At 35.5% G+C, this 26,124-nt stretch overlaps 1 protein-coding gene across 1 annotated transcript; it reads right to left on the bottom strand.

The window, feature by feature from the left end:
- Window positions 1-525: 525 nt before the first annotated feature.
- Window positions 526-25,999, bottom strand: CIBAR1 (CBY1 interacting BAR domain containing 1). The gene is given in 9 exon segments (XM_082434190.1): window positions 526-1,630; window positions 3,323-3,442; window positions 8,530-8,643; window positions 17,467-17,571; window positions 21,648-21,668; window positions 21,671-21,790; window positions 22,759-22,827; window positions 25,069-25,303; window positions 25,840-25,999. Coding segments are annotated over 9 exon segments (900 nt in total). The 5' UTR covers window positions 25,866-25,999; the 3' UTR covers window positions 526-1,540.
- Window positions 26,000-26,124: the final 125 nt, after the last annotated feature.

Raw genomic sequence — 26,124 nt, 5'->3', positions numbered from 1 at the left:
CATAAGTACCTATGTAATGGCATTGATTTTGTCTCTCAGCTCACAAATTGTAAAAATATTTACTGTGTAACCCTTTAAGGAGTTTGCCAACCTACGTCTGGTCTAAAATTTAATTTTACATCGAAAGTATTCTGTATAATATTCCTTTCGTCCTTAGAATATTTTTTTTGAAGTAGCCAAAGCATACGTTTTATAACAGAATTATTTGCTGATTGCTTTATATATCAGGCACTATTTTAACTTTACAAATAGGGCAACTGATGCTCAAGAGAAGTGAATTGCTATCATAAGCAGCAAGAGCAATATTAGAACTGTGTTTTTTTTCTCCCAGCTACAAATACCAAGATTAAATACTGAGAAAATAAAAATGCAATGATATCCTCAGTTTTTTAAGAATATTAAATTATTTAGGATTTTAAAATGTTTTGAATATTTTACTTAAAAACTAAGTAAATTTATCACTTAGGGCTATTTTCATGAAGCAGTGCTTTGTTAAGAACAGAACCATGAATAACAAAGTCAAAAAAGCTTTCTGGAAAGTCTTTATTTTTCTGTTATCTTTTTGTGGTAATCCCAAATGATCATTTCGTAATTTTTATATGCCTGACTGGGATTTATGAAATAAGAGAAGTACAATTCCCCATCCAAAGAATAAAAGCATCAGACATACTGAAAGGCTTTGATTAAATTGTTTTATATTTTCAGGAATAAGAGTGACTGTACACTCTTTTATTGACTAGATGGTAATTTGGTAAAAGTTTTATAGAATTTTTACTGATTTATGGTTTTCCATGATGTTTTTTAGGGCAACATCCACCAAATCATAGCTTTGCAAAAGTTGTAGTGCCATATATAGCGCTTTAGTATGACAGTGGCTTCGTTTTAAAACCCGAATCAAGCTGAACGTAGCTTTCTAAAGTTAAAATTTATGCTTTATGTATAGTTGTAAAACACCAATATCCTAGTGTCCTATTATTGTTAAGAGTGACTATAATACTCTCGTTGAAAAGTAAATTTATATATCGAATGATGAAATTCAGGTTGTAATAGAAGTGAAAAAAAAGTAAAAAAAGAAAACTTGGCTTTTTGATTAAAGCTTTATGGAACAGAATTTGTATTTCATCAGAATGACTATCTAGGACCCTTTTCTGGTATTGAAAGCATGGTGTCTTAACCTAAAGGAAGCAAGTGGAATTGTTAGATTTTTTTGTTGTTGTTATCTATTTAACTAGTGTAACCTCAACTAGGTATAGTGCATTAATATGAAATACTTCTGAAATACACAATCTTTTTTAAAAAATGGAACCTATACAAAAAGATCACATGCTGCTAGACAGAATGTTGAAATGACTGGTGTGTAATATTTTTTAAAACCTTCATTTTTGGTCAGCATAAATTTCCTTTAATAATTTCTCTCTCCATTTCCAGTAGGATTTCATTTCATTTCATTTCAAGCCAGTATAAAGTTTTACAGTTTTAGTCATTCTGGATTCCAAGTCATTTAAGATGAAAATGGAAATGCAAAGTTTACTTAAGAAATTTAATTTTCTTCTTCTGTAACATCTAAGTCTTCATCCTCTTCATCATCATCTTCTATTTGTTGATCCTTTCTTAGTCGACAGGTGGGTACCTGTTAAAAGTTAAAACATTTAAAAAAATACTAACTAAAAAATATTTTTACATGCGCCCTGAGAAGTGCACATAGAACAAATATTTCAGAAAAATGTCCATAAGTACTAACTTTTAGTAATGAAAATTCCCTATGAATTATTGTATTTTAAGGTTTGAAAACAGACGCAAATTTTTTTTCATTCATGTTATTTTTTGAAGAAAAATGTGAAATTAGCCATTTGATTCCAGTTGGGTACAGGTACTTCAATAACCGACTTTCAGAGAAAAGTATAGTCTCCGTATATTATAAATGTCAAAAAATATTTTAAGTTAAACAATTCTTAGGTCACAAAAACAGGTATCTGAATGAGAGTCATTAAAGGGATGGCAAAAACACAAGGATGTTTCAACTAGGCAACTGAAATATTAAACTTTAAAAATAGTGTGATTTAAATGTAATGAGTTGAGAATCTGAATTCACTACTTGGGTTTAAGTCCTGACTGTTGCCACTTGGGTCATCCTGCTTCAAACTTTTCTGAGGGTGATTATACCTCCCAGGGGACATCTGGCAATGTCTGGAGACACTGTTGATTGTCAAAACTGGGGGTGTGTGTTTGTGTGTGTGTTACTGGCATCTTGTGGGTAGAGGCTAGGGATGCTGCTCAACATCTGTACAATGCACAGGACAGTACCCCTGCCTCCCTCCCCCCCTCCAGATTACCTGGCTCAAAGTTAATAGTGCTGAGGTTGAGAAACCCTGGGATTATGTATTCTAAAGTGCTACACAGATCTTGGCTAATTTAGGTGATATTATTAGCTCTAAAAGGTCAAAACTCTGCATGTACTATAATACTAGATTTATGGAATTTATGTGCAAGGCACTTAGTACTGGAATAATAATATAATTTGGTTAGGGGGAGAGATGCATAAATAAAAAGCAGTAAATGAATGCTTAGAGGAGAATCAAATGAAAACAGAAGGTACTGGGTCACACTTACCTGAAAGTTATATTATGAAAATATTTTGCTCAATTTTAAATTCTGAAGGCTAGATATGAAAAAGGTCATAGCTTTCTAAATCAGGAGTTGGCAAGCTATAGCCCAGTTTGTGGCGTTTCTGTAAATAAAGTTTTATTACAACTATTGATTTGTTCATGTATTGTTTATGGCTGCTCTTGATTGAGGCAGAGACCACATGGCCCACAAAACCTGCTATTTTCTGTGTGGCCCCTTAGAGAAAAAGGTGGTTGACCCCTCCCTGTTCTAGATACCAGGTACTTCAGGCTTTCTGGATATAGAAGAAAAGAAAATTGATTCTTTACCCTAAAGATATGTGCTTCTGGATCTATGATAATGTTCAACAAAAGCCCTTTTTAGGTATCATTTCCAGTAAGCTGTGATAGTGGGATTTAAACCCTAAATAGTTTGAGTTCAGAATCTGTGCTCTTCATGCTATACCAGAGAACAAATGTAGATCAGCATTTTCCTGTCCCTTCCACCTCTCTCCCAAGTGTTCTGCTTCAGAGAGTAATATGTTACAGATGATACAAGAATTAAGAGCCGAACCTAGTGCAATCTTCTGTTATTTTACATAAGAGGGTAGGAGAGGGTAAGTTATTCGAAGTCCTATGACTTAAGGGAAACATTTTTAGTATTGAACAATTCCAAAGGCAGGAGCTCACATTCCTTTAAATTATGGTTTCTAGCTCACCTGTCCTGTTCCAGATACACACTTAGCTGACAGTGATCTCTGAAGAGGTGACTTTGAATTTGCTCTTACGATATCTAAACGGGATGAATAATCTGGTGGATACAGAGAATTTCGGAAAACCTGTTGCAATGACAAAACGTTATAAAGTGATACTAAACAATGGAAATCTAGAAAATCATGTTAAGTTCCCCTTAGTTTATCATGTTAAGTTCCCCTTAGTTTAGAATTTTTTTAAGCAACTCCCCTCCCCACACTGGGGACAAAGTTTCATTTATTTATTGTAAATTTAAAACAAAAATCAAAAAAATAAAAAAATATTTTCAGTTGGAAAGATGTAAGCTAAAAAATTCTATTGAACCACCTAAGATGATGACGGGCCCTGAAACAGTCACTTAAGAGCTTTTGCTGGTGAAACGTGAAAAGCTCCTACATTCAAAGAGTATGCAAGCCAGTGGGAAGACTAAGTCACACCTTTGATTCTTTGGTTCTGCCTCTCCTCAGTATCAGTTTAAATTCACTGATGGCTTTCACAGTACATCACAGAAGAGTAAATGGAGCCACTCTAATTTATGGATTCCAATCTCACTAGGATCTGGAATGCCATCGCTTGTCGGTTCTTTTTCCTTAAAGCAGTAGTTCCAAATCTTACTGTGGTCTTAAGCTTCCCTACCTGTAGCTTTTCCACCATTTCTGTAACATAAAGAAGCCAAGTCTGTCAGATGTGAATTTCTTCATATTCCCTCTTTTTTTCCTCTTCACCCTATCCTTTTCCTTTTTTAAAGCAAATGTCATTCTGATTCTCTCCAAGGTGCACTTTCCCTTTAGCGAAACTTCAAACCAACAAACAAAAGCTCTCTTTCTCCAGTTTTCCTTCCCCGCAAACAAGCAAGATCCGTTAAAAAAAAATTACTTCAAGGTATAACTTTACTTTTTAAAAAACTTCTCAAACATTATACTTCATTTGTCAGCAAACTACAATTAGGCTTTCCCCTTTCACTGAAATTGGTCTTGCTGTCAATCACCAAAGTTGTCTTTCTGTCTTCAACTGACCTTGTCCTGAAACTTCTTTTCCATGCATGCCATCACTAAACTCTTCATGTGCTAGCTGCTCTATTTCTTCACATCCCTTTTTCTACGGCATATACCTGAAATATTTTTAAAGGGTTTCCCTTAGGCCACTTTACCTTTTTTGACACCTTTCTCTGAAAGATCTACATAGTGTTTAATGGCTACCCTTCCACCAATTCTCTGTAGACTCTTCTGATAGCCATATTTATGCTCCCTAGTACCATCTGTTCTAGACTAACACTGTCCAATAGAATCTTCTGAGATGATGGAAATGCTTGCTGTTCAGTGCTGTCCAAAAAGGCCACATATGGCTACTAAGCCCTGGAAATGTTTACGTGACTGACAAACTGAATTTTTAAGTATAATTTAATCTTAAATAGCCACATATGCCTAATGGCTACTATTCTGGACAGTGTAGCTCTGGATTCACCTTTACAGTGAAAGACATTACCAAAACCTTAGACCAAGCTAGAAGCCTGGGCATTCTCCCTAAATTTCTCACCTGAGGTAGTTCTATTTTAATTTATTGACTCTATACATCTTTAGCTTACTTAGAATTAGCATACTACAGACCAAAATATGATTTCTCTACTAGAAAACTTTGGCTCCTGACTATTGAGAGTCTAAATGCCTTAGGTGACATTCAAGGCTTACAATCACCCAAACGTACCCATGATACTTCACCTGTAGCATGTATACCTATATGCAGAACACGTAATACTACTGTGACTTTGCAGTGCTGGTTCCTCAGCCTGGAATTTCAGCGCACTTACTCATCCTTCAGGAGCCAAGTCAAATGCCATCTTTTTTCTGCTTTCCCCTGTTCTCTAGTCAGTAGCTCCTATTGTTTATACCCTCAGTACAGCTTTTATCTCACTGTTTTGTAACTACATGTCTGTTTCTACAACTAGTTTTAAGTTCCTCCAGAGCAAGAAGCCTTCTTTTATCTTTGCAGTTCCTTCCAGCTTAAGACAGCAGCCTGGTAAACGAATGATGTTAACATGAACTTAATCTGGGTGTTTTGAGAAAAAACGACCCAAACTAGGGGATGTCTCTACACATTTCTTTAAACCTTAAAGAAGTGCAGGACACAAAAGGAATCAAGGGATGAAACTTAACGCAAGAGGTATGACTTGGTTTAAGGGCAATTCAGGCATGCTAATAATTAGGTTATTGAACAGTTTACTGAGGACCCAATTATATTTTGGTGCCAGACATGGAACCTGGCATCCTGGTATGATATCAAAACTGGATGACTCAATCCACTGGTATTTGGAAGAAATATATTTTTGTTAGAACAACATTCCTTATTTTAGCTTTTCTAGCAAAGATAAAAGTGGGAAATGGAAGATAATTTACAACCCTTGGGGTAAAAGTCTAAACCAGTTGAATATTAGTCTCCTACTGCAAAACAACAGATTTACAGGAATATTAATTTATTGGCAATAATGCATTTTCCAATATGGTCCAAGATCTCTTCTAGGAGTGAGTCTCAAGATCTGAATATGCTCTGAACTGAATGTACAGAGGTGATCTTTTGAAGGGGAATATGGGCCTGACAATACTTTTTATGTGAAGAACAAATCAGGTAAGATGGTTTCTGATAACTAGATGCAAAAAATTAGCTGCTGCCTGAATAAGTCAGGACTGCTATCTAAACAGCAAATTATTTCTCTGTTCCTCTCTGCATATTTTCTCTACTTGTTTCCGAGAAACTTGTATTTAAAGGGTCCTTCCTCATCTTGGTAGCTGTTTGATGTAATTTTACTTCGACTTGTCTCACACAACTTTCCCCAGACTGCTGTCTTCTCCTTTCCACAATTTCTGTATGGCATCGTAGTGATAGCTTAGGCCTATAGTTCATTACATCTCAGGACCTTTGTATATCTATCTGAGCTCTCTGCCTGAAAGCTGTTGCCACGTATCCTACTTATCCCTCAAACTTCTGATTAAGAAATCATTCTTTGATTCTCTAGACTATTTAGAATCCTCCATCACATACATTTGCAGCACACTCTATTTTTTTCTTTATTTTTTCTTTCTACATTTTTTTCTTCTTTACATTATAAAACGTAAATAGTTACACAGTATATTTTTTAAATGTCTGAACTCCTTTTAAGTTTCTGCTTTTTGACAACTTGGACCAATTCTTGTAATGCTAAATCCTCAGCACTTAGAATGGTGTCTGGCATATAACAGGTGCTCAATAAACAGTTGATGAATGTACTTTTTATTATACTATAAGTATCTCCATTTTAGAGATAAGGAAGATGAAGCATGAAGAAGTTAACTTGCTCAATACTGCCCCATTAGAAAAAGTGGGGAAGTTCATCCTCAAAAACACATCTATCACACAGCCCTGAGATCTTGAATTTTTTTTAATGAATCCTACAAGCTACCTAGCTAGCTGATGAAGAACAGTGGTAAGAGAAGTGGTAAAGGAAGTGGTGTGATAAAAAATATCTAGGACCTCTAGAATGAGAAAGAAAATCTCGGGGTCCAAAGGGCTTGAAGGAACTTATAGTGACAAGTGTATTGGGTCAAGGGTATTAGAAAAAGGAGAATGAAAATACTTGTAAAGGGAACTTATGTCTTGTAGGAAAAGTGGGGGATCAATTTTGAACCTGCCACTCAATATAGTGTTGTTTCTTGTAGGAAATGGTTCATGTCACTCATCAAGAACCACGCTTCTGGCAGTATAGACGGGAATAAAAACACAATGTCTATAGTCAAACTTCTGGGTTTGGCTCCCAGCTTTGTTACTTACTAGCTATGGGATCCTCTGGGAGGTTCCTTAACCTCACCGTGCCTCAGTTTTCTCATCCACAAAAGTGAGGATAATAAATACTTTTATTAAAGTTGATGGTAGGGTTAAAATAATACAATGAAAATGCATAGATCAGTAGCTGGTTCAAAGTAATCACTATATAAACATTTGCTACTTTTACAAATTACAGATAAAAGCTTGATCTATTTTTTAAAAAATAGGATACAAAAAGGAGTAAAAATTTAGAAACCTTAGCTTTAGTATTTGGAGGAAATAGACACTTAAGAAGCCATCTATTAACAGTAATAGAAATACGATCGTGTATGCTTAGCTGAGGTAAAACTGCGATCAGATTTTGACACTGTAAAATGTATATACACATACTAAAACATGTACTTTTCTTCATTTTGGCCAAGCTATAATCTGGTTTTACTGAATTCAAGTTTCTTGGAACCAGTAGAGTAGTGGGAAGTGAAGGCCCAGGGGATCTCTTTATAGATACTTTAGTTAAAAAAAAAATGGAATCTTCAAAATTATGAAATGCCAGACACTCTCAAATTCTATCACTTATTAATATAAAATTCTGGTTATATCTTGAGACTACGTGGCCTTTTTCACTTCTACTGTAGACAGAGTATATCTCGAATATTTTATCTATTTCAGCAAAAATACTTTGCCTTTTCTTCCCCTTTTGGAAGGTAAGATTGTAGGACATTAACTCTTCAGGTGAGCTTGCTGAAACCAGGCTTTGGTATTTAAATGCTCTAATGTTAGCTGGCCGGTAAGATTTATTTGCATTTAACTATCAGTACAAAGCAAACCTACATTTATTTCACAGCTTACTGATTAAGTCCCACAAAACTAGTTAGAAGCCAGATTCTGCTATTTACTAGCTAAGTGGCCAAAGGCAAGTTAAGTTACTTAAAACCTCTACACCTGTTTCTTTAGTTGTAAAACGAGAATGATAACAGTACCTGCATCACAGGAGTGAGTGAGAAAATGCATGTAAAGCTTTGGGTGTTGTGGCATAAACACTCAAATGTTAGCTCAAACCAATAAATGCTATTTTTAGCACATGTGACATATCACTAGTCAAAATGATACATTATTTCATGTAATGGCTTTATTTCTATGTTTTACTAGATATTAATCCTTGGATTAATCCTTGGAACTCTACCAGGGTTAATTTGAAAAGTTAAAAAGTAAATAGAAATAAATAGAAAGTCATACAGGTTCAGCTATTTGGAACTGCATACAATAACATCTAAACCATGTAGTGTTCTAATTTAAGATATTTTTACCCAAACTAATGCTTTCTTTTAAACATTTCCATATCAATAGAAGAACTGAGCTTAGATGGACATAGTCTTACCTCTAAATCTTCTTCTTCATCAATCTTTTGTATATTTTGGTAGGCAGCAGTGTAGACCTCTAAAGCTTTGCCGTGAAATAACATTTCGATAGTGATAAATTCTGAAAATATAGTCTAAAAAAACAAGGATTTGAATTTAAACAATCATATAAATTGCTTCATGAATTTAGTAAATTTATTCCTTACTATATAGTCTTGGCATTTTATGAGATACAGAGGTATCTGTTTTTCCACAGGGCAGATGAAGTACAAAAGATAACTGGAATAAAAATAGTTGCAAAGACCTTCTGCAGCAAAACTTTCAAATTACACAAAATATTTCCTATCTTATTATTTACTTCCCTTTTTTAGTCGGTTCTTCTATTAGTTATTTATGATTTAAAAAAAGATTTGACTAAAATGTATGTCATTATGTACTCTGTTGCTGAGTGCCTATAAGTATTAGCTAAAGCAGTTTAGTTCTGAAGCTGTTTTTTTTAGCAACTCCAACTGATGTTTGAAAGAATGTTTTTAGGCAAGAATTCTATCCCATCATATTTATATGATACTTGTATTCTCTAACCACAAAGGGATTACTTGGTAATAATGACATTCCTACTACTGATAGTAGCACCATACATTTGCATAGAGCTTTCCAGTTTACAAATATATGACTTGTCCAGTGTTGCTCACAGCTATAATGTTAAGACTTGGATCTGATTCTTCAAAGTTATAGCTCTTGCTCATTGTACTGTGCTGTTCTCGCTGGAATCAATCATTTCCTTCGCAAATAAACTACAGGTAAACTCTGTGAGCACGATGATGACAACTTACGGTAGGGAAGGTCATGAGCAAAGAGAATGAATAAAGATGTGCATGTTGATCTAAGCAGAGGTGAGATAATTGGTAGGTAGGGAAAGTATACAAGCCAGACAAGTTTGCAATAAAATAGGATCTATCCTTTTGTTATCTTGTCCCTTATCAAAATAAAAAATCAGAGCATTAATGTAAAGAAAAGTGGGCAGAATAAGAATAGGATAGAAAATACTCAAGCATTGTCCTTTCAGGGGCAATATAGATGGGATGGGTCAGGCTAGAAGGCAATAGTCAAATACTCATTTTCCTTCATTTCTGCTCTCCTGTGTTAACCACCCAGATAGGAGTAGTCCTGCACCTTGGAAAATAGCCATACAGATATCCCTTCGTGTCCTGTGATTTTTTTTTTCCCCTCTCCATCTCCATTCTTAAGGATTAGAAAAATATTTAAGGGAGAACTAACAGGCTTCTGATTGCTACTCAGTGGAAATAGATCTGTAGTTGAAAGTAACCCTTCTGAGCTGCCAAGCACATATGTAGGGCTAAATGCAAAGACTGGGCTCTGGGATAAATGACGTATAACTATAACTGACAATGACCTTTACTGTCACTTCATATAGGTCACAAAGTGCTCTGGTATACTGGACTGGCAACTGACTAATAAACAGCATTATGCCAAGGTACAACTTCGGATTCCACACCAAGAATCACCAGATACCTAGGAATACCTTAGAGGGAGAATAGCTTTTGACTAGGGCTGGTACTTCTCTTGTCAGTCTTCCTAAGATAGTTGACTAGCTAGAAAGTAAGGGGTTAAGCTTAAATCACTCAAGTAAGTTGGGTATTACTCCTATTTTTAAATAGTTCTACAAATGAACATTCTAAATCTTTAATAGACTGGCACACTATTTAATAACTAATGAAATCCAAACATTTACAGCCTTATTACACCTAAATCTGTAGGTTTAGGCTTAATTCAAGTCTATTCCACTGTGGTAACTTTGAGGAATATGGAAAAAATTCAAAATAATTTAAAATATTTTTTGAATATTTGAATATAGTTATTAAATCCCTGATGCCAAAATCTCTGAATGTGATGTCATCTCTGAACTAACAATTTCTTAATAGCATTTTATAGGAGTTATATTCCCCTTAGCTCATAAGTAAGCCCTGAAAATATGTTGATATGTCTGTCACTGAAGAATGATACATTATTTTGGTTTATCCATATCCTCTGATAAGAGAATCTATTACACTCTCATTTTAAAAGACAGAGCTCAACTTTGAGTCTGTTAGCATTTTGCAGTCTCAAAATTTAGTTTCAATTAGTGATAAACATTTTAAGAAGTAGCTTTAATTAGTAAATGGCTATTATTTACTACTTGGAACATGAGGGAAAAATCACTCTCAAGTTTTGTGATACTTTGGTTTAATCCTTTATGGTTTGACCTTTTATTTCTTGACAAAACATATACTATATATCTATTTAAGATGGGAATAGCCCTGTTAACTCTTCTGTCAAAAACAGTGATGGAGAATCAGTGGCATTGCTAAGGTAGTATTCCAGACTTGGAATTTTTGACCCAAGAACCATGAAGCCTTAAGATTATCACAGAGGACAGCTATATCCCTGAGTATAGTAAGGAGGAAAAACTACCAGTTATACTTTTTTTTTTCTAGCTATTGATAGAATTTCATAAAACATGGGAAAATGGGCAGAAAGGAGGAGGATAATAGCAAGGAAGAATTAGATGACAACTGGTATAAGAACATAAAAACATTGTGTTTTTCAAATAAAATAATTTCAGTGAGTCACTAGAAAGGTGGTGCAACTTTGAAAGATCCATTCATATTTAGAGAAAATTTTCCTCAAATAAACATAGCTTTCAGTGATCTCATGTAATCTGCTAATCTGGAATGGGTCAGTATGGTCAGGGACAGGCATTCACGCATTACTTTTTTTCCTCCTTTTCAATTTTGTGTGACTAGAAGGCCATTTGGGTACGTACTTAATTTTTATTGGTGGGGGGGTGGGGGAGCTAATATGAAATTCTCTACCCATTGGCAAGTATTCTGCAAAGCAGGTAGCCTAGTAGTTTAAAATAGGGGCTCTGGATTAAGATAAACCTGGGTTCAAATCAAGATGGAAACAAACCAGCTGTGTAATATTAAACAGTTTGTTCTTTTTCCTTATTTTCAACATCTTAGGTTTTGCCTTAAGGATTAAATGTAATCCAAGAAAAGGTATAGTATGGTAACTGGCTTAGAGTAAGTGCTCAGCACAAGTTTGCTATTTTTATTGCCCAAGGAGTAAACCAGCTAAACTAGAAACTGTTCCTTATCATAACATTAAAGCCTCTATCTGGTTTAATTAGAAAGCAGCATATTTAACAAAAAAGTCATAAAAGGTCTTGTTAATAATTTTGGCAAATAAAGGGGAAATGACAGCTCTCCAGAGCAGAGGCTATTTAATAAATGTCAGGAGAACTTTCTATCCATTTGAAAATAATAAAGTTAGACATCTACCTCATACCATATGCAAAATACAACTGCATAAAATAAAATATTTAAAATATTAAAAAATCATACAAATACTAGAAGAAAATATGAGCAAATAATTATATAATCTTGCGGATGAAAACTCCTTTCTAAGCATGACACCAAGGCAGAAATCAAAAAGGAGAAGATCAATAGATCTGGCAGCAAAAATAAGACTTTAAGGTGGTAAAAACATACCATAAGCAACAAAATGGGAAAATATATTTGCAACATATCTTCTCTTTAATATAATGAGTTAATTTTCTCAATATAAAGAATTTTTATAAATTAATAAGAAAAATGCCAACACAATAAAAATATAGGCTAAGGTCAAATGTGAGTAATTTACTAAAGAAATAAAATGTGTCATTAAATATATGAAAAAATACTCTGCCTCAACAGTAGTAACTGTAGCAAATTAAGATGATACTGATTTTTCAACTATTAGATTGGCTATTATTAAAAATACTACTACTCATCATTGTTACATTGGTGTGCTCATGTAAGGTTCTGCAGAAATGTTAACTAGTTAAAGCTTTGTGGACAGAAGTTAAAAACAGCTATCCAAATTGAAAGTGTGTATGCTCTTTGAATGAGAATGCCACTTCTAGTAATTTATCCCAAAAGAATAACTGGACCAGAAAAAAGGCTGATGTTTAATGATGCAATGAGATCTATAATTGCAAAAATAAGCTAGATGTCCATCAATGAAGGCTGGTTAAATAAACTGATATATCCATATAGCAAAATACTATATGAGGATGCCATAACGGACAATATGGACCTTTGTTTCCTCAGCACAAATATATCCATGATATATTAAATTTTAAAAAGAGATGCTACATATAGTGTGGTCCCATTTAAACAAAACTGTATAGTGGTAATATTACCTTTCTCATAGGACACTGTGAGGAGGAAATGAGTTTATCCATATAAAATGCTTAGAATATGTGACATAGTTAAATTAATGTCTAAGAAATATTTGTTGTTGTTATTATTCTTATTAGCATATTTCTTGTGTATATTTCATAGAAAGAAAGTATGGAAGGATATAAACCAAAATGCTAACTGCTTATTTCTGAGCAGTGGAATTATTACATTTTTCTCAATAATTTTATGAAAAAAAGTCATGGTGATTTCATATTTATTTATAAGCAAATAAAGTTACTAAAAATTAAGTTTTGAAGCTATTTCTTGCTCACGTCAGCTACTTTACCGATACTGAATTCCTGTCCCTATCTGTTCCAGGAGTGACCCCTGGTCAAGATCGTTTTCATAGGTCAGAAATTCCCTTGACACCGTATTACTGATGACTTTTCCCATTACGTGGGAAACAAATAGGATTGTGAGTTTTCTTCCACATTCTATACAACTAAGTTCATACCAGCTTTTCTCAGAAAGACAGATTCTCTGCAAGGTTCCTATGAAAAGTCTTTTCCTAAAAATTGTGCTACCTTACTAATGAACACTGCTGCTAAAATTCAGATGGACTTGTCAATTAACCCCCACCTCAAACATAGTTAATACAGTTATGAGCAGTGCTCACTACTGCCAATCATTTCTACCCCCAGGGAGGTTAAAGAAAGACCCAGAAGCTCTGCCTCCATCTGAAGCAGTAGCCTGATAACAGGTACAATAAGAATGTTTGTAAAAAAAAAAAAGAATGTTCTGTGTCTGCTTCTCCCAAAACATGAGCGGGATCAATAGTTTTGACTTTTCCAAGAATTTATCTCACAAACAGAAGTGTTTGTCAGACATGGTAAAATCAACGTGGCAATATCTGAATATCGTTTTTGTTAGAAATAAGGGGGTGGTAAAGTAACCCTTCTGATTGATTTTCGAGGCTTTTGGGTATAGGATCTGTGCATCCCTCTTTATCATAAAACATCTCAAATGAGGCCTAACTTGGAAAAGGAACAATTTGACAGTAAGGAGGAAAAACATACAGAACAGAGATTCATAACCTTAACAGACTCTAGTATTAATCTCTGGAACTCATATTTCTGGGAGTTTGCTAGAGTCATGAGGGTCTGTATTAAAAGTGTACACTTTCACAGATGACATGATCTTGTATGTAGAAAATCTTGAGGAATCTGCAAAAAACTATCAGACCTAATAAATGAGTTCTGCAAGGTTGCAAGATATAAGATCAGTACACAAAAATCAACTGTATTTCTGTGCACTTGCAATGAACAATTGAAATGAAATCAAGTAAACAATTCCATTTACAGTAGCATCAATAATCATAAAATACTTTGGAAAAAGTTTGAGAAAAGCACAAAACCTACACTTTGAAAATTATAAACATTGTTAAAAGAAATTAAGGATGATTTAAATAAATGGAAAAACAGCCCATGTTCATGGATTGGAATAATTAATCTTAAAATGGCGGTACTCCTCAAATTGACCTACAGATTTGATGCAATCCCTGTCAGAATCCCAGCTGCCTTGTAGAAACTGACAAGCTGATTCTAAAATTCATACCGAATTACAACAGATCCAGAATAGCGAAAACTATCTTAAAAAGGAACAAAATAGAACTCACACACCCTGATTTTAAAAGTTACTACAAAGCACTGTTAATTAATCAGGACAGTGTGGTACTGGCATAAGGATAGACATAGATCAATAAGAATGGGAGTTCAGAAACAAAACCACGTCAACTGATTTTCAACAAGACTGCCTAGACTTCAATGAGAAAAGAACAGTCTCTTCAACAAATGGTGCTGGAACAACTGGGTAGTCAGTCACATGCAAAAGAATGAGGTTTAACACCTTCAGTTCACATGATACACAAAAATTAACTCAAATGCATCAAAGAAAACTATAAAAGTGTTAGAAGAAAACATAGGGATAAATCTTTATAATCTCAGATTGGCAATGGATCCTTAGATATGACACTAAAAGCACAAGCAACAAAAGAAAAAGATAAATTGGACTTCATCAAATTTAAAAAGCTTTGTGCTTCAAGGGACACCATCAAGATAGTGAAAAGAACTCACAGAATGGAAGAAAATAAATGCAAAACATATATCTGATAAGGGATCTGTATCCAGAATATATAAAGAACTCTTAAAATGCAATAAAAAAAAGATAACCCAATTAAAAGATCTGAATAGCCTTTTTTCAAGAAAGATATACAAATGGCCATAAGCATCAGCAGGAAAATGCAAATCAAAACCACAATAAGATACCACTCTACACCCACTAGGATGGCTATAATGAAAAAGTCTGATGAACAACAAGTATTGGTGAGGATGCAGAGAAATTGGAACCCTCATATACTACTGGTGGGAAAATACAATGGCACAGCCACTTTGGAAAACAGTCCGGCAGTTTCTCACATAATTAAAGATAGAGTTACCATATGAACCAGCAATTCAACAGGTTATATGGTTGAACTGAAATGAAATGTCCAAGAGAAATGAAAATATGTCTATACAAAAACTTGTCCATGAATGTTTATATCATTAATCATAATAGCCAAAAGGTAGAAACAATCCAAAAGTCCATCAACTGATGAAAAGATAAACAAAATGTGGTTAATATCCATACAATGGAATATTATTCCACCATAAAAAGGAATGAGATACTGATACATGCTACACTATGGATAAACCTTGAAAGCATGCTAAGTGAATGAAGCCAGTTACAAAAGCCATGTATTTTATGATTCCATTCATATGAAATGTATGTTCAGAATAGCCAAATCCAAAGAGACATGAGATTAGTGATGGTTGCTTAGGCTGGGGGTGAGGACTGGGGGAGCAGGAAGGTAAAAGTTAGAGTGTACTAGGCCTCACTTTGAGATGATAAAAATGTTCTAAAATTGAGTGATGATGGTTGTACATGTCTGAACACACTAAAAACCACTGAGCTGTACATTTTAAATAGGAGAATTGTATGGTATATGAATTATCTCTCCATTTTTAAAAAAGTAGGTTTTTTCCTGTCTTCTTTTTTTTTTTGTGACCACCACAAGACTTCCCTCTTCCAGGGTCATGATATAGCAGGCCAAGAGAGAAGCTTGGAAGCCCTTTTCTTCTCTGTGCACCCTCCACTGTGCAGTCCCTTACTCCATGTCCTACTGCTTCAGGAAATCCCAGGTCGTAGGAATTGTAGTTGGGAATTCTGCACTCACTGTCTCTGCCCGTTTTGTAATTGGTGATGCTCATGGGATTAAAAACACCTGTAGAGTTGGCCAGCATGCAGATGGAACACTGAAGTGAGCCTAAAGATCAGAGACACAGATTGCCATGTGTAAAAGAGAAGTTAGTAGGCATGAAGAACAGTGGTAGCATGAGGAATCAGGCTCCCAAGTCACTAAAGAAGCCCTTAGGTGGCAATGAATCAGACATACCTCACAAGTCTCCAATCTCCTTTTTCAGATTAAAGCTAATTATTTTAATCTTCCTTCCCTTCTCCCTCAATTTAAGAGAGGATGTCAGCAGTTGTAAAATGTTATGCCCTGCCCACACTCTCCTACGTTGGTAAAAGGGTTTGTCTCAGGGCAGCTCCTAAGGTGCTCTTCCTGAGTAGCAATCTACACAGCAGAGTGCAGAGTAAATTGAAAGGCTTACTTTTTTTTTTTTTTTTTTTTTTCATCTTCAGGACCAAAGTAGAGACGTTTGATCCTGGCTATCAGAAAAATCAAAGTTCTGAAATCCTATGAAATTATGATAGGAAATTAAAAAAAAATAAAAGGGCAAATGAATGTTGTTTCATGGATTGTAGAGAGGAATGATACAATTAAGTGGCAGATAATGCCTATTTTATTGATAAGAACATAACTTTTGAAAGCAGGATATTTTCTTTGTTAATAAGTTATTAAAATGACAAAAAATACTTTTCTTTAAAAGCTGTTCCAGGAAAATTTGCAGTGAGCCAAAAGGCATCCTTAGATGACTTGTTTTAAAGGACATAAAGTGATCGTAAGTAATCCTCCAAATCTTTCCAAGATGCCTATGAGAAAGTCACTGAAGACCTTCTCAAGTCCATGATCCTGAATGTCTACTGATGTGTTATAATAAGTCAATTCTTATTGGCGGATGCAAGTTTATGTGGTTAGCTACTCTTATTTATTTGATAGTATGTAGGTATTAGAAACCTATAAGCTATTAAAATTAGTGATAGTGTATCATAATGGAAAGCACCGATTTTTAAAATACATAATTGGTTTATAGTTCAGACTTTTGGCTATGATACTTCAGAAAAGTTACTTTATATCTCTGCTTAATTTTTTTTTTTTTTTACATAATATATGATAACACCACCTCACTTTCATGGGGTTGCTGTAAAGATTAAAAGATAATTTATGTAAAGTGCCTGGAGCCGTACCTGATACATAAAAACATAATAAATGTCATTTTTCTGTGATTAACACTATTTGTAATAACATTTGAATATCTGGCCTCTGGTTGGGAATGGAGCCCCTTTAAATACCATTGTTTCCATAAGAAAATAATATTTGATATATTTTTGTTTACATCTTTTTCACACAGACTATTTATGGACTAAAAAAATCAGTAATTTAAATTTGTCATAAATTTAAATAAAAAATAAGGTTAGAAAACATATTTTGAACTTTAACAGTTACTTTGTTACCTTTATATCCTTTATTTTCTGCTTTTCAAAGCTGTCAATAGTCTCCTCCAGATGGCGAGTTGTTCGAGCAGCATCCATTGTGGCCCTTTGTAATTCAGTTTCTGCCTACAAAAGTGTCCCCGCCAAAGAACAGGAAAAACTCAAGTCAGAATCCATTCGACTGAGTCTTTTTGTAAACGCTACCGCTGCGGTACTGGCTTTTTGCCATAACAGTGTCAATCATTCAAAATATATTTTACCACATAAAATAAAACGATCTATACGATAAACACATGCAGAATAAAGAACTTTAAATCTATCAGGTGACATGATTCATGATCTCAAACAAAAGAAAACAAAATTCCTTCCCTTTCTGCATACAAAATCATTTTTTTTCCTATATCACCCTTGCATGATTTACTGTAAAATAATTTTCTATATTTTCTACTGCTTTCACATATTTCACTGTCTCTGCCATTTATCATACTCTCCTTTTCTCCTCACTATCTCTCTCCCCTTTAGCCCTTTCTCCCCCCAAATACTTAAGTATTTTCAATCTTCTAGTTCTCCAAATGCATGAAATGTTTCTACTTCTGTAATATCCTAATCAGGTAGAATAGAGTATACACTACAAATATTTATTTCAGCATGGATTTTCTATTTGTATATTCTTCTTATAAGCTAACAATATTACACTATTACTACTTAGTTAATGCTTATTACAAAAAATATATACCAGCAACTAATAAATTAGATGGAAAATCTAATGCTTTCCTTCAAAGTACTCATACTATCTAGATCCATGTTGTACAATCAATATGGTGGCCACTAGCAACATGTAGCTATTTACATTTAAATTAATTAAAATGAAATGTAAATTAAAAAACTGGTTACTCTAGTTGCCATTTCAAGAGCTCAATAGCCATATATATAGCTAGTGGCTACAGTGCTGTAAAGTGCAGAACATTTCCAATCTAGTCATGTATTTCTCTTTAAAAGAATCATCTCTTCCTTAAGGACAACAGTTTGCCCCAAAATATTTAAAATTTTTTGTTAAACAATAACATATTTTTAAAAACATGGCCCTATTTTCTGATTAAATTCTTTCTAATAATGTTCTGTTTCCTATGTTAGTACTATGTTTACTCAAAAGTATCACATATCATCATCTTAATAGTTACTCCATAGGAAAAATTTGCAGTTGTGAATCAAAGTTTTGTGACACATAATATTATGACATTTAAGCCCTTGCTTTCTTTTGCAAGAAAATGTATAAATTGAAATAAGTAAAAAGGTTTACTATAGGGGTCCATCTCTTCACACATCACTTTACTACCCACCTGTGACTGAAATTTTTCATAAAGGAAAAAAATACATTTCAAATAGAACAATTTCTTCCAATAAATTAAAATCATATGCTATTATAGAATTATATCTTCTTGCAATTAGATTATACATTAATCATAACTTTATATTGATTATATACTCTTACAACTAGGTTAATTCAGATATACAATTTCAAGAAACTAAGCATTTAAAACATACGTATATATATCTGTGTGTGTACGTTTGCTATATAGGGTGTAAAGTTTTCTTAAAACCATGCAAACTTTTATGCTTTTAATCATAACCAGTAATCAAAAACAATTCTATTACTGATCTTCAGATTTTTAAAAATATAACTATCACAGGATTATAAAAAAATTTCTAACAGTTATGATGCATGTTAACCTTTTACTAATGAGAATATTCAAGCAGACTATTTTTCTAATACTGTTCAGTACACGACTTGTGAAATTTTTTACCGTGACTACTTACTTTTGACTTAACGTCTTTTCCCTCCCCATTTATTGACGGTTTCATTTGAAAATCTGGAAGGGTAGGTAGAGTTGGCTAAACTAGCAAAGAGCAGGGAAGCAGAAGCCACAGCTGGGACATGGGTATCTTAACCTTCTACCACACTCCAGCAACTACGATTCATTTCTTAGTCTCAAATCCTTTTACTCCAGCATAGCCACATGCCCAAAATCGCACAGCTATTTTTAGCCAAGTGGATACAGATTTCTATTTCTTCCTTTTGTTGAAAATTCTTCAAAATCCTATAACATACCAATTTGGGTAGGAGATACTTTTGATTAAAATACTGATACAACTTTATGAATAAGGATATCAGTATATTTAATGAAATTAGTCATGAGTGCAAAATGGCTTATAAAAGAGTGAGCCAGATTGGTGTTTTTCAAACTGTTGCAAGAAGCTTTTTCAGAAGCCACCAGGGGCCTTAGGGGGTCCAGGCAGAGCACTGGGATTCTTCTTTACCCAATCCTCTTATATTAGAACTACTCTTTTATTTTATATACTGAACTTTAATGTGCTTCTTTTGACGATCAGATGAATTTTAAGGGTCTATCCTGGTAAATATTCTATGATGCTATTATAGAATATCTTTATATTTATAGTGGATGCATTTATATGTAGACTGTCCTTTATTTTCTGGTTTCAGGTTGTCAAATTCCAGTGGAGTCCTACACCTTTCCCACTGAGTGTGGCAATTCATTTACAGCCATAATCTATTCAGTTGCTGCTTTATCTCCCCCTGTGTAAACTCCTGACCTGCTTTGTCTATGGTGTAAGACAGCCTCCTCCACAGCAGTGTTTACAGCAAAGCACCAAAGTCAGAGGCGTCTCTGTCTTAGGAAGACATTTATTTCCACATCGAGTGTCCACAGCAATACCCCTGTATCAATCTTACCACCTCCTCAAGATTCCAGATGTGACATTTTTTTCTGCCCTTATGTACTCTCCCCTCCTCCAAACAAAGCAGCAAAATTTTGACCTCTGGCTTGATTCTTAAAAACTGGTGATATTCCCTAGTCTCTGCCTTAGTCCACAGTTGTCAGTCATAGATTTTCCAGCATTCTCTAGTTTGTCTGACTTGCTTGAAACCCAAACTCTATAATCTCCAGTTTGTAGATCCCAGCCATGTGGCTGCACATTTTTATTACAAGGTTGGGCATATGTATCTTTAGTCCAAAGGAAGGAGGACCAGGCTGTCGGTGCAGCCCAAAATCACTAATCAAGGGATTCCCCTCAGAAATGGAGATGTTCTGGAACCTCAAATGTCCCCAAAGAGTCAATCCTCATGTGGTTTCTGGCAAAGGTGGGCTGTAAAAAACCTTAAGGAGGTAGGGAGAAGACATAAGGAATGGGAAAAAGAGGCAGTGGGATAAGTTAGTACTTTATATACAACTGCACCTATCCCAGTTGCTGGCAATTAGCCAGGTGCTGTTTTCTTTATTTAGTTTATTTATTTATCTATTTATTTATTTATGGCTGCATTGGGTCTTCGTTGCTGCATGTGGGCTTTCTCTAGTTACAGTGAGCAGGGGCTACTCTTCCTTGTGGTGCACCGGCTTCTCATTGCGGTGGCTTCTCTTGTTGCGGAGCACGGGCTCCAGGCGCGCGGGCTTCAGTAGTTGTGGCTCGCGGGCTCTATAGCGCAGGCTCAGTAGCTGTGGTGCACGGGCTTAGTTGCTCCACAGCATGTGGGATCTTCCAGGACCAGGGCTCGAACCCGTGTCCCATGCACTGGCAGGCGGATTCTTAACCACTGCACCACCAGGGAAGTCCCTTTTTAGTTCTGAACAAGGCACATTCTAGTTTAACAAATAATCATTCTGAACAGAAGAACCTTGTTACAGTAGACACTCCTATTTAGATCTGTGTCCAGCTGTGGACCTCAGTTATACTCTTGAATCTCCTGAGGGTCTTTGGCTGGAAGTCATAATTGTGGTTTCACATAGCTGTTGTTTTTTAAGATGAAGGGAATTTTACTGGGAAAAAAATTATTGTTCCTTCCTTTTCTCAAATGCAGGGCTGAGAGGGCATTGATATATTAGGATTAATGATAGATCTTTAACTTTATAATTAATAGTCATCATTTATGTAAAAAATCTTAGAATTTTGTATTTATTCTTTATAAAAACATCTACACTTCTGAGTGTTTTATATTTTGAATGTCTATTGTGGAAAACAACATAAGAAGACTGAATTAAGTTGTGTATTCTCTTTAAAATTAGCTAATTTCCATAGTGAGAATTTGTAAATGCATGTGTTTCTTTTCAAACTTTACATTCATATTCTTTGCACATTTAAAGTAGAAATGCATAATTTCCATATATATTTACTTCTGTACTGCATACCTTACAAAATATTTTTTTAAAGACCCAAATTCAAAGGATACAATAACATGTCGATCAGATGGGTTTCTCTGACGTGTTCTTTCTAACTGAGTTAACTGTTTAGCTTCTCGATTCCTTGCCGTTAATGTTGCTTTGAGGTCATCCTGCAAACAGGCATTTTTTTTTGTTAATAAAAATCTCTTATTTAAGAAGTAAAATACATACTTCTCTGTTTTAAGAATGGAAGAACACTCCCTATTTGATCCACGCATCATTACCACAGGATTTATTACTACTGCATAATCAGTGTGTGTCTTTTTGTGTGACACTGTGTGCATGTGTGTAGTTTAATATCCTCTCAAATAATGACACAATTTCAATGCAAAACTATATATATATTTATATATATGAATATACACACACATAAAATTTTGATTGTGGTGGTAGTTACAGATGTATGCACATTTATTAAAACTCAGTGTACATTTAAAACAGGAGAATTTTATTGCATGTAAATTATACCTCAGTAAAGTTGATTTAAAAAATAGAACTTTGGGAATGTAATGTATACCCTGGTGACTAGAATTAATAATACTGTACTGCATTTTGAAAGTTGCTAGGAGACTAGATCTTAAAAGTTCTCATCACAAGAAAAAAAAATTTGTAACTATGTATCGTGACAGATGTTAACTAGACTTATTGTGATCATTTCATAATATATACAAACATCAAATCGTTATGTTGTACACTTGAAACTAATATATGTCAATTATACCTCAATAAAAAAATTAAGAAAAAAAGTCACATTCATTTTTAGTTTACATGTTATTGCCTGCTTTAAAACAAAAATATAAACAAATTCATTTAGTAAAATAATTTCTGTCCATGACTGTCTTCATGACTATAAATATTAAATATTTTAAAGTTTCCATAATAAACAAAACAATGCTTTATGATGCTACAGTAGTATATAAAAATACTTCCTTATTCTCAAAGTTCTAAGAACGCTTCAGAGTGTGTAAAAAGAATGACTAAACACTACTCTGTACCTTTTATTAAAAGGACAGTTATTGGAAACCTCATATATTTTGCCAGAATACCTAATAATAGTAGAAAAAATGAATTTACTTACTCGTTTCATTTTTACAATGGTTCCATAAGCTTTCAAAGGTTCAACTACTTTGGCTTCAAGTCTTTCAACCTATTGAAAATTATTATAAAATATAACTGAAAAGAAACATAGACATATCAAAATTTAAATTCTGAAATAAAACCTGTGCTGTCGAACCTGAACATAATTACTACACCGATTAATATTTGAAATTTTTTAAATTAAAATGTCAGTTACCTTTATAAATAAAATAACCACCAGAAATTGATAAGACTCAGAATCTAAACTCAAATACATTAAAAACTGTTAAGCTGTGCAGTAGCAATAAAAGCTTTTGGTAAGTTTTAAGACAGCTCAAATTTTATTACAGCTACCACTTTCAGTGTGTTTAATACTTGGATGGATACTTTACATACATTATATCCGAAATGTAAAAGCCCAACCTTCCAGATAAGAAAATCAAAGCTGAAAAATATAGCATATTGGAAACATTTAAAACAACACAATCCTCAAAAGCAAAAAAGCCTACAGACCACTTAGAGAACAAGATAAATGGTGTTTCTGAGCTGTTATACTGTATGGTCGATCTCTCTTTTATTTAGAATTAAACAGTTTTTCTTAAACATTACAATATTTATCAAATTTTGAGTAATTTCTCCTTTTACTAATAGCACTAGTGGAAGGCACTAAAGAAACGGATTTTTTTTTAAAGGCAAGTGTATAACTATAGCATAAGAAAAATAACTCCTGGACATTAAAATTTTCTTTTTCAGGATAGCTAATACAAGATGACATGTATTTAATTGTTTAAAATGAACATGTATTACTTTTGTAGCAGGAAAAAGGCTTTTTTTTTGATGATACACGTTTATATAATCAGTGAGTGTATACCACTTCATATTCATTTTTGTTTAGTTTCTATAAACAGAATGTATACGAATATTTCATTTTAAAAAATTTTAGGAAAATGGAGAAGATCAAGTTCTCATTGAGCATTTAAATATTAGGAATCCTAAAATCAAATCCATGAATACTCAGGATTATTTATTCCATTTCAAATAATCCATACACTGATTATTCAGTGTAAAGATTAGCCAAGTCTTTTTTTCTGTTCTCCTTTTTGTAGCCTACCTTTTGTTCATTGTTCTTTAGCACCTCCACCATTTGGTAAGCAAGTGAAATAAAAAGAACAAATGTAAATCAATTCAGTTTGCTATTTGATAAATAGCATAAAGGTTTTCTAGAAAGGGGCACTAAAATTATTGGCTAACATAGGGTTCTAGTATTATCTGTGAGTATAAACTACTTTTGAAACATTAAGTTCCTAGTTACACATAACTGAGAGTTGCTTGTTTATTACAGAATAAATATCATATGACAAAAATGAAACATTTTCCCCCAAAGTACCCCCAAAATTACTACTCAAATTTCTGTATGATTAGCAGTTATAGGTTCAAAGATCATTATCTTCTTTTTGATTTTGAGGGTTTTTTGATAATTGAAATTTCTGTTTTAGGCTTTTAAAAAGGAAGAAAAGCATTGATGAGAAAAGTACAAAAGAAGCAATGCAGCTCTAATTGGGCAACTTCTGACAAGTTAAAAGTTAAAGTGAAAATTTCTGACCTGTATCTTGAATCCTGAAGTAAATATAAGTGAAAGTGCTGATGAGGTATGAAAGTAAATGGGCTTTAACAATTTAAACAATTACAATACCACCTTCTTCCCTCCCCCCACCCCAAAGCAAAGAAAAACCAAACAAACCCACAAAAAACCAAAAAACTCCACAAAATTTCACTACTGGTTTGTATGCATAATACCATGGTGACTAGAATTAATAATACTGTACTTCCTCCCCCCCCCACCCCGCCTTTCAATGACACATTGGTCAACTTTCCAGAGCATGGAAGCAGCAACAAAAATCTCTTGTTCATTTACTACTTATTCACTCACATTAACCACTTCCAACATCTTCCATCTCCAGATATACTTTAAAATATACCCACTTGCACACAAGACACAAGTCATGCTCCTTTTCTTCCCTGGGGTACTACGTTTACTACACCCTGCAAATAGCAACCCCATGGCCAAAAGTTGGCAAGTAAGGTGGGGAAATTCAGGACTTCAAGACACCCTAGAGTTTAGTTTGAAAACGGTAAAATCACAGGAAGCGTCCCTTTAATAGACTTACACAATGTTACCGACATGAAAAGGTACGTTTATCATCAAGAGTGTGTTCGCCACTGCAGTTAGGTAGATTACAAGTCTTCAGGGCTCCTCCATCCACTACGTCAGGGCTCATTCATAACATGACGGTGTGACTTCACTCCATACCTCTGCTTGTCGATAATCCTGAAGTTTGGAAAACTCGTCAGCAAAGGTTTTCAGGCCCTGCTTTAACTTCGGGGTCTCTGTAGAGGCATACACGTTGATTTCATTCACCAGGAGGTCGGCTTTGTCTCGCAGTCTGGCAGTTTTCCGCACATAAGCAGCAAAGATTTGGCACAGCTCTCCAAAGTGCTTCTCCACATTTGTGACAGCATCTTGCAGTTGTCTGGTTTGAGCATCCCTAGAGAAAAAGGTGACAAAAAAAGCAAATCACTCTCATTTGAGATGAGATGGCTTCATCTTCACGGTAATTTGATTATGCCAACATTCCCGGGGTATTTTGCAGCTTCGACGGCGCAAACCTTCAAAGATCCCACCATCTCCCAAGGCCGATCCTCCTCCTCTAGGTCCCCATTCGGGGCCTGGCCTCCACATCCCACAGTGCAGGCGCACGAAGAGGCCTGGCTCCGGCCGGCGGCGCCGCCGCGGAGTGGCGGCTCCCGGGGCAGCTCCGCGCTGCGCTGCCCGAGCGCCCGGCTGCCACCCGGCGTCTGCACGGCCCGCGGCAGTGCGGGGGCCGGCGCCTGGGGAGCGTGAGGGGCGGCCACCGGGGCTCGCCGCAGCCCAGGGAGATAGGCCCCAGAGCGCGGCGGCGACTGTCCAGCCCCCGACCCAGCGCCGGAGCTCGGCGCGGAGGCCCACGGAGGAAGGCTCCACTCCCCCACCCGAGCCCTCGCGTGTGGCGGCCCTGGGCAGCTGCGGCCCCGGGGCTGTTACCGGTTTTCCAGACTGCGCCTCAACATCTTGCCTCGCGCACGGTCGGAGACCCCGTTCTGGGGCCCAACGCCAGGGGCTCCGCAACGCCCGGGCGTGCGCGGGGGCGCGAGAGCCTGAGAGCCCGCCCCGCGCGCCGCCGCGGCGGCCCCGGCGTTTCCACGGCAACGCGGCGCGCGCCCGCGCGGTCGGCGCCGGCGTCCCGGAGCGCAGCGAGGGCTCCGGCAGGGCCAGGGTGCGGAAGCGAGAGAGGTGCCCCCGCGCCCACCCGCGCCCGCCGGCCGGCGC

The sequence above is a fragment of the Balaenoptera physalus genome (genome assembly GCF_965194825.1).
Source record: "Balaenoptera physalus genome assembly, chromosome: 17".
Taxonomy (NCBI): domain Eukaryota; kingdom Metazoa; phylum Chordata; class Mammalia; order Artiodactyla; family Balaenopteridae; genus Balaenoptera; species Balaenoptera physalus.
The sequence above is the reverse complement of the archived record's forward strand: the minus strand, read 5'-3'. Positions and strand labels throughout refer to the sequence as shown.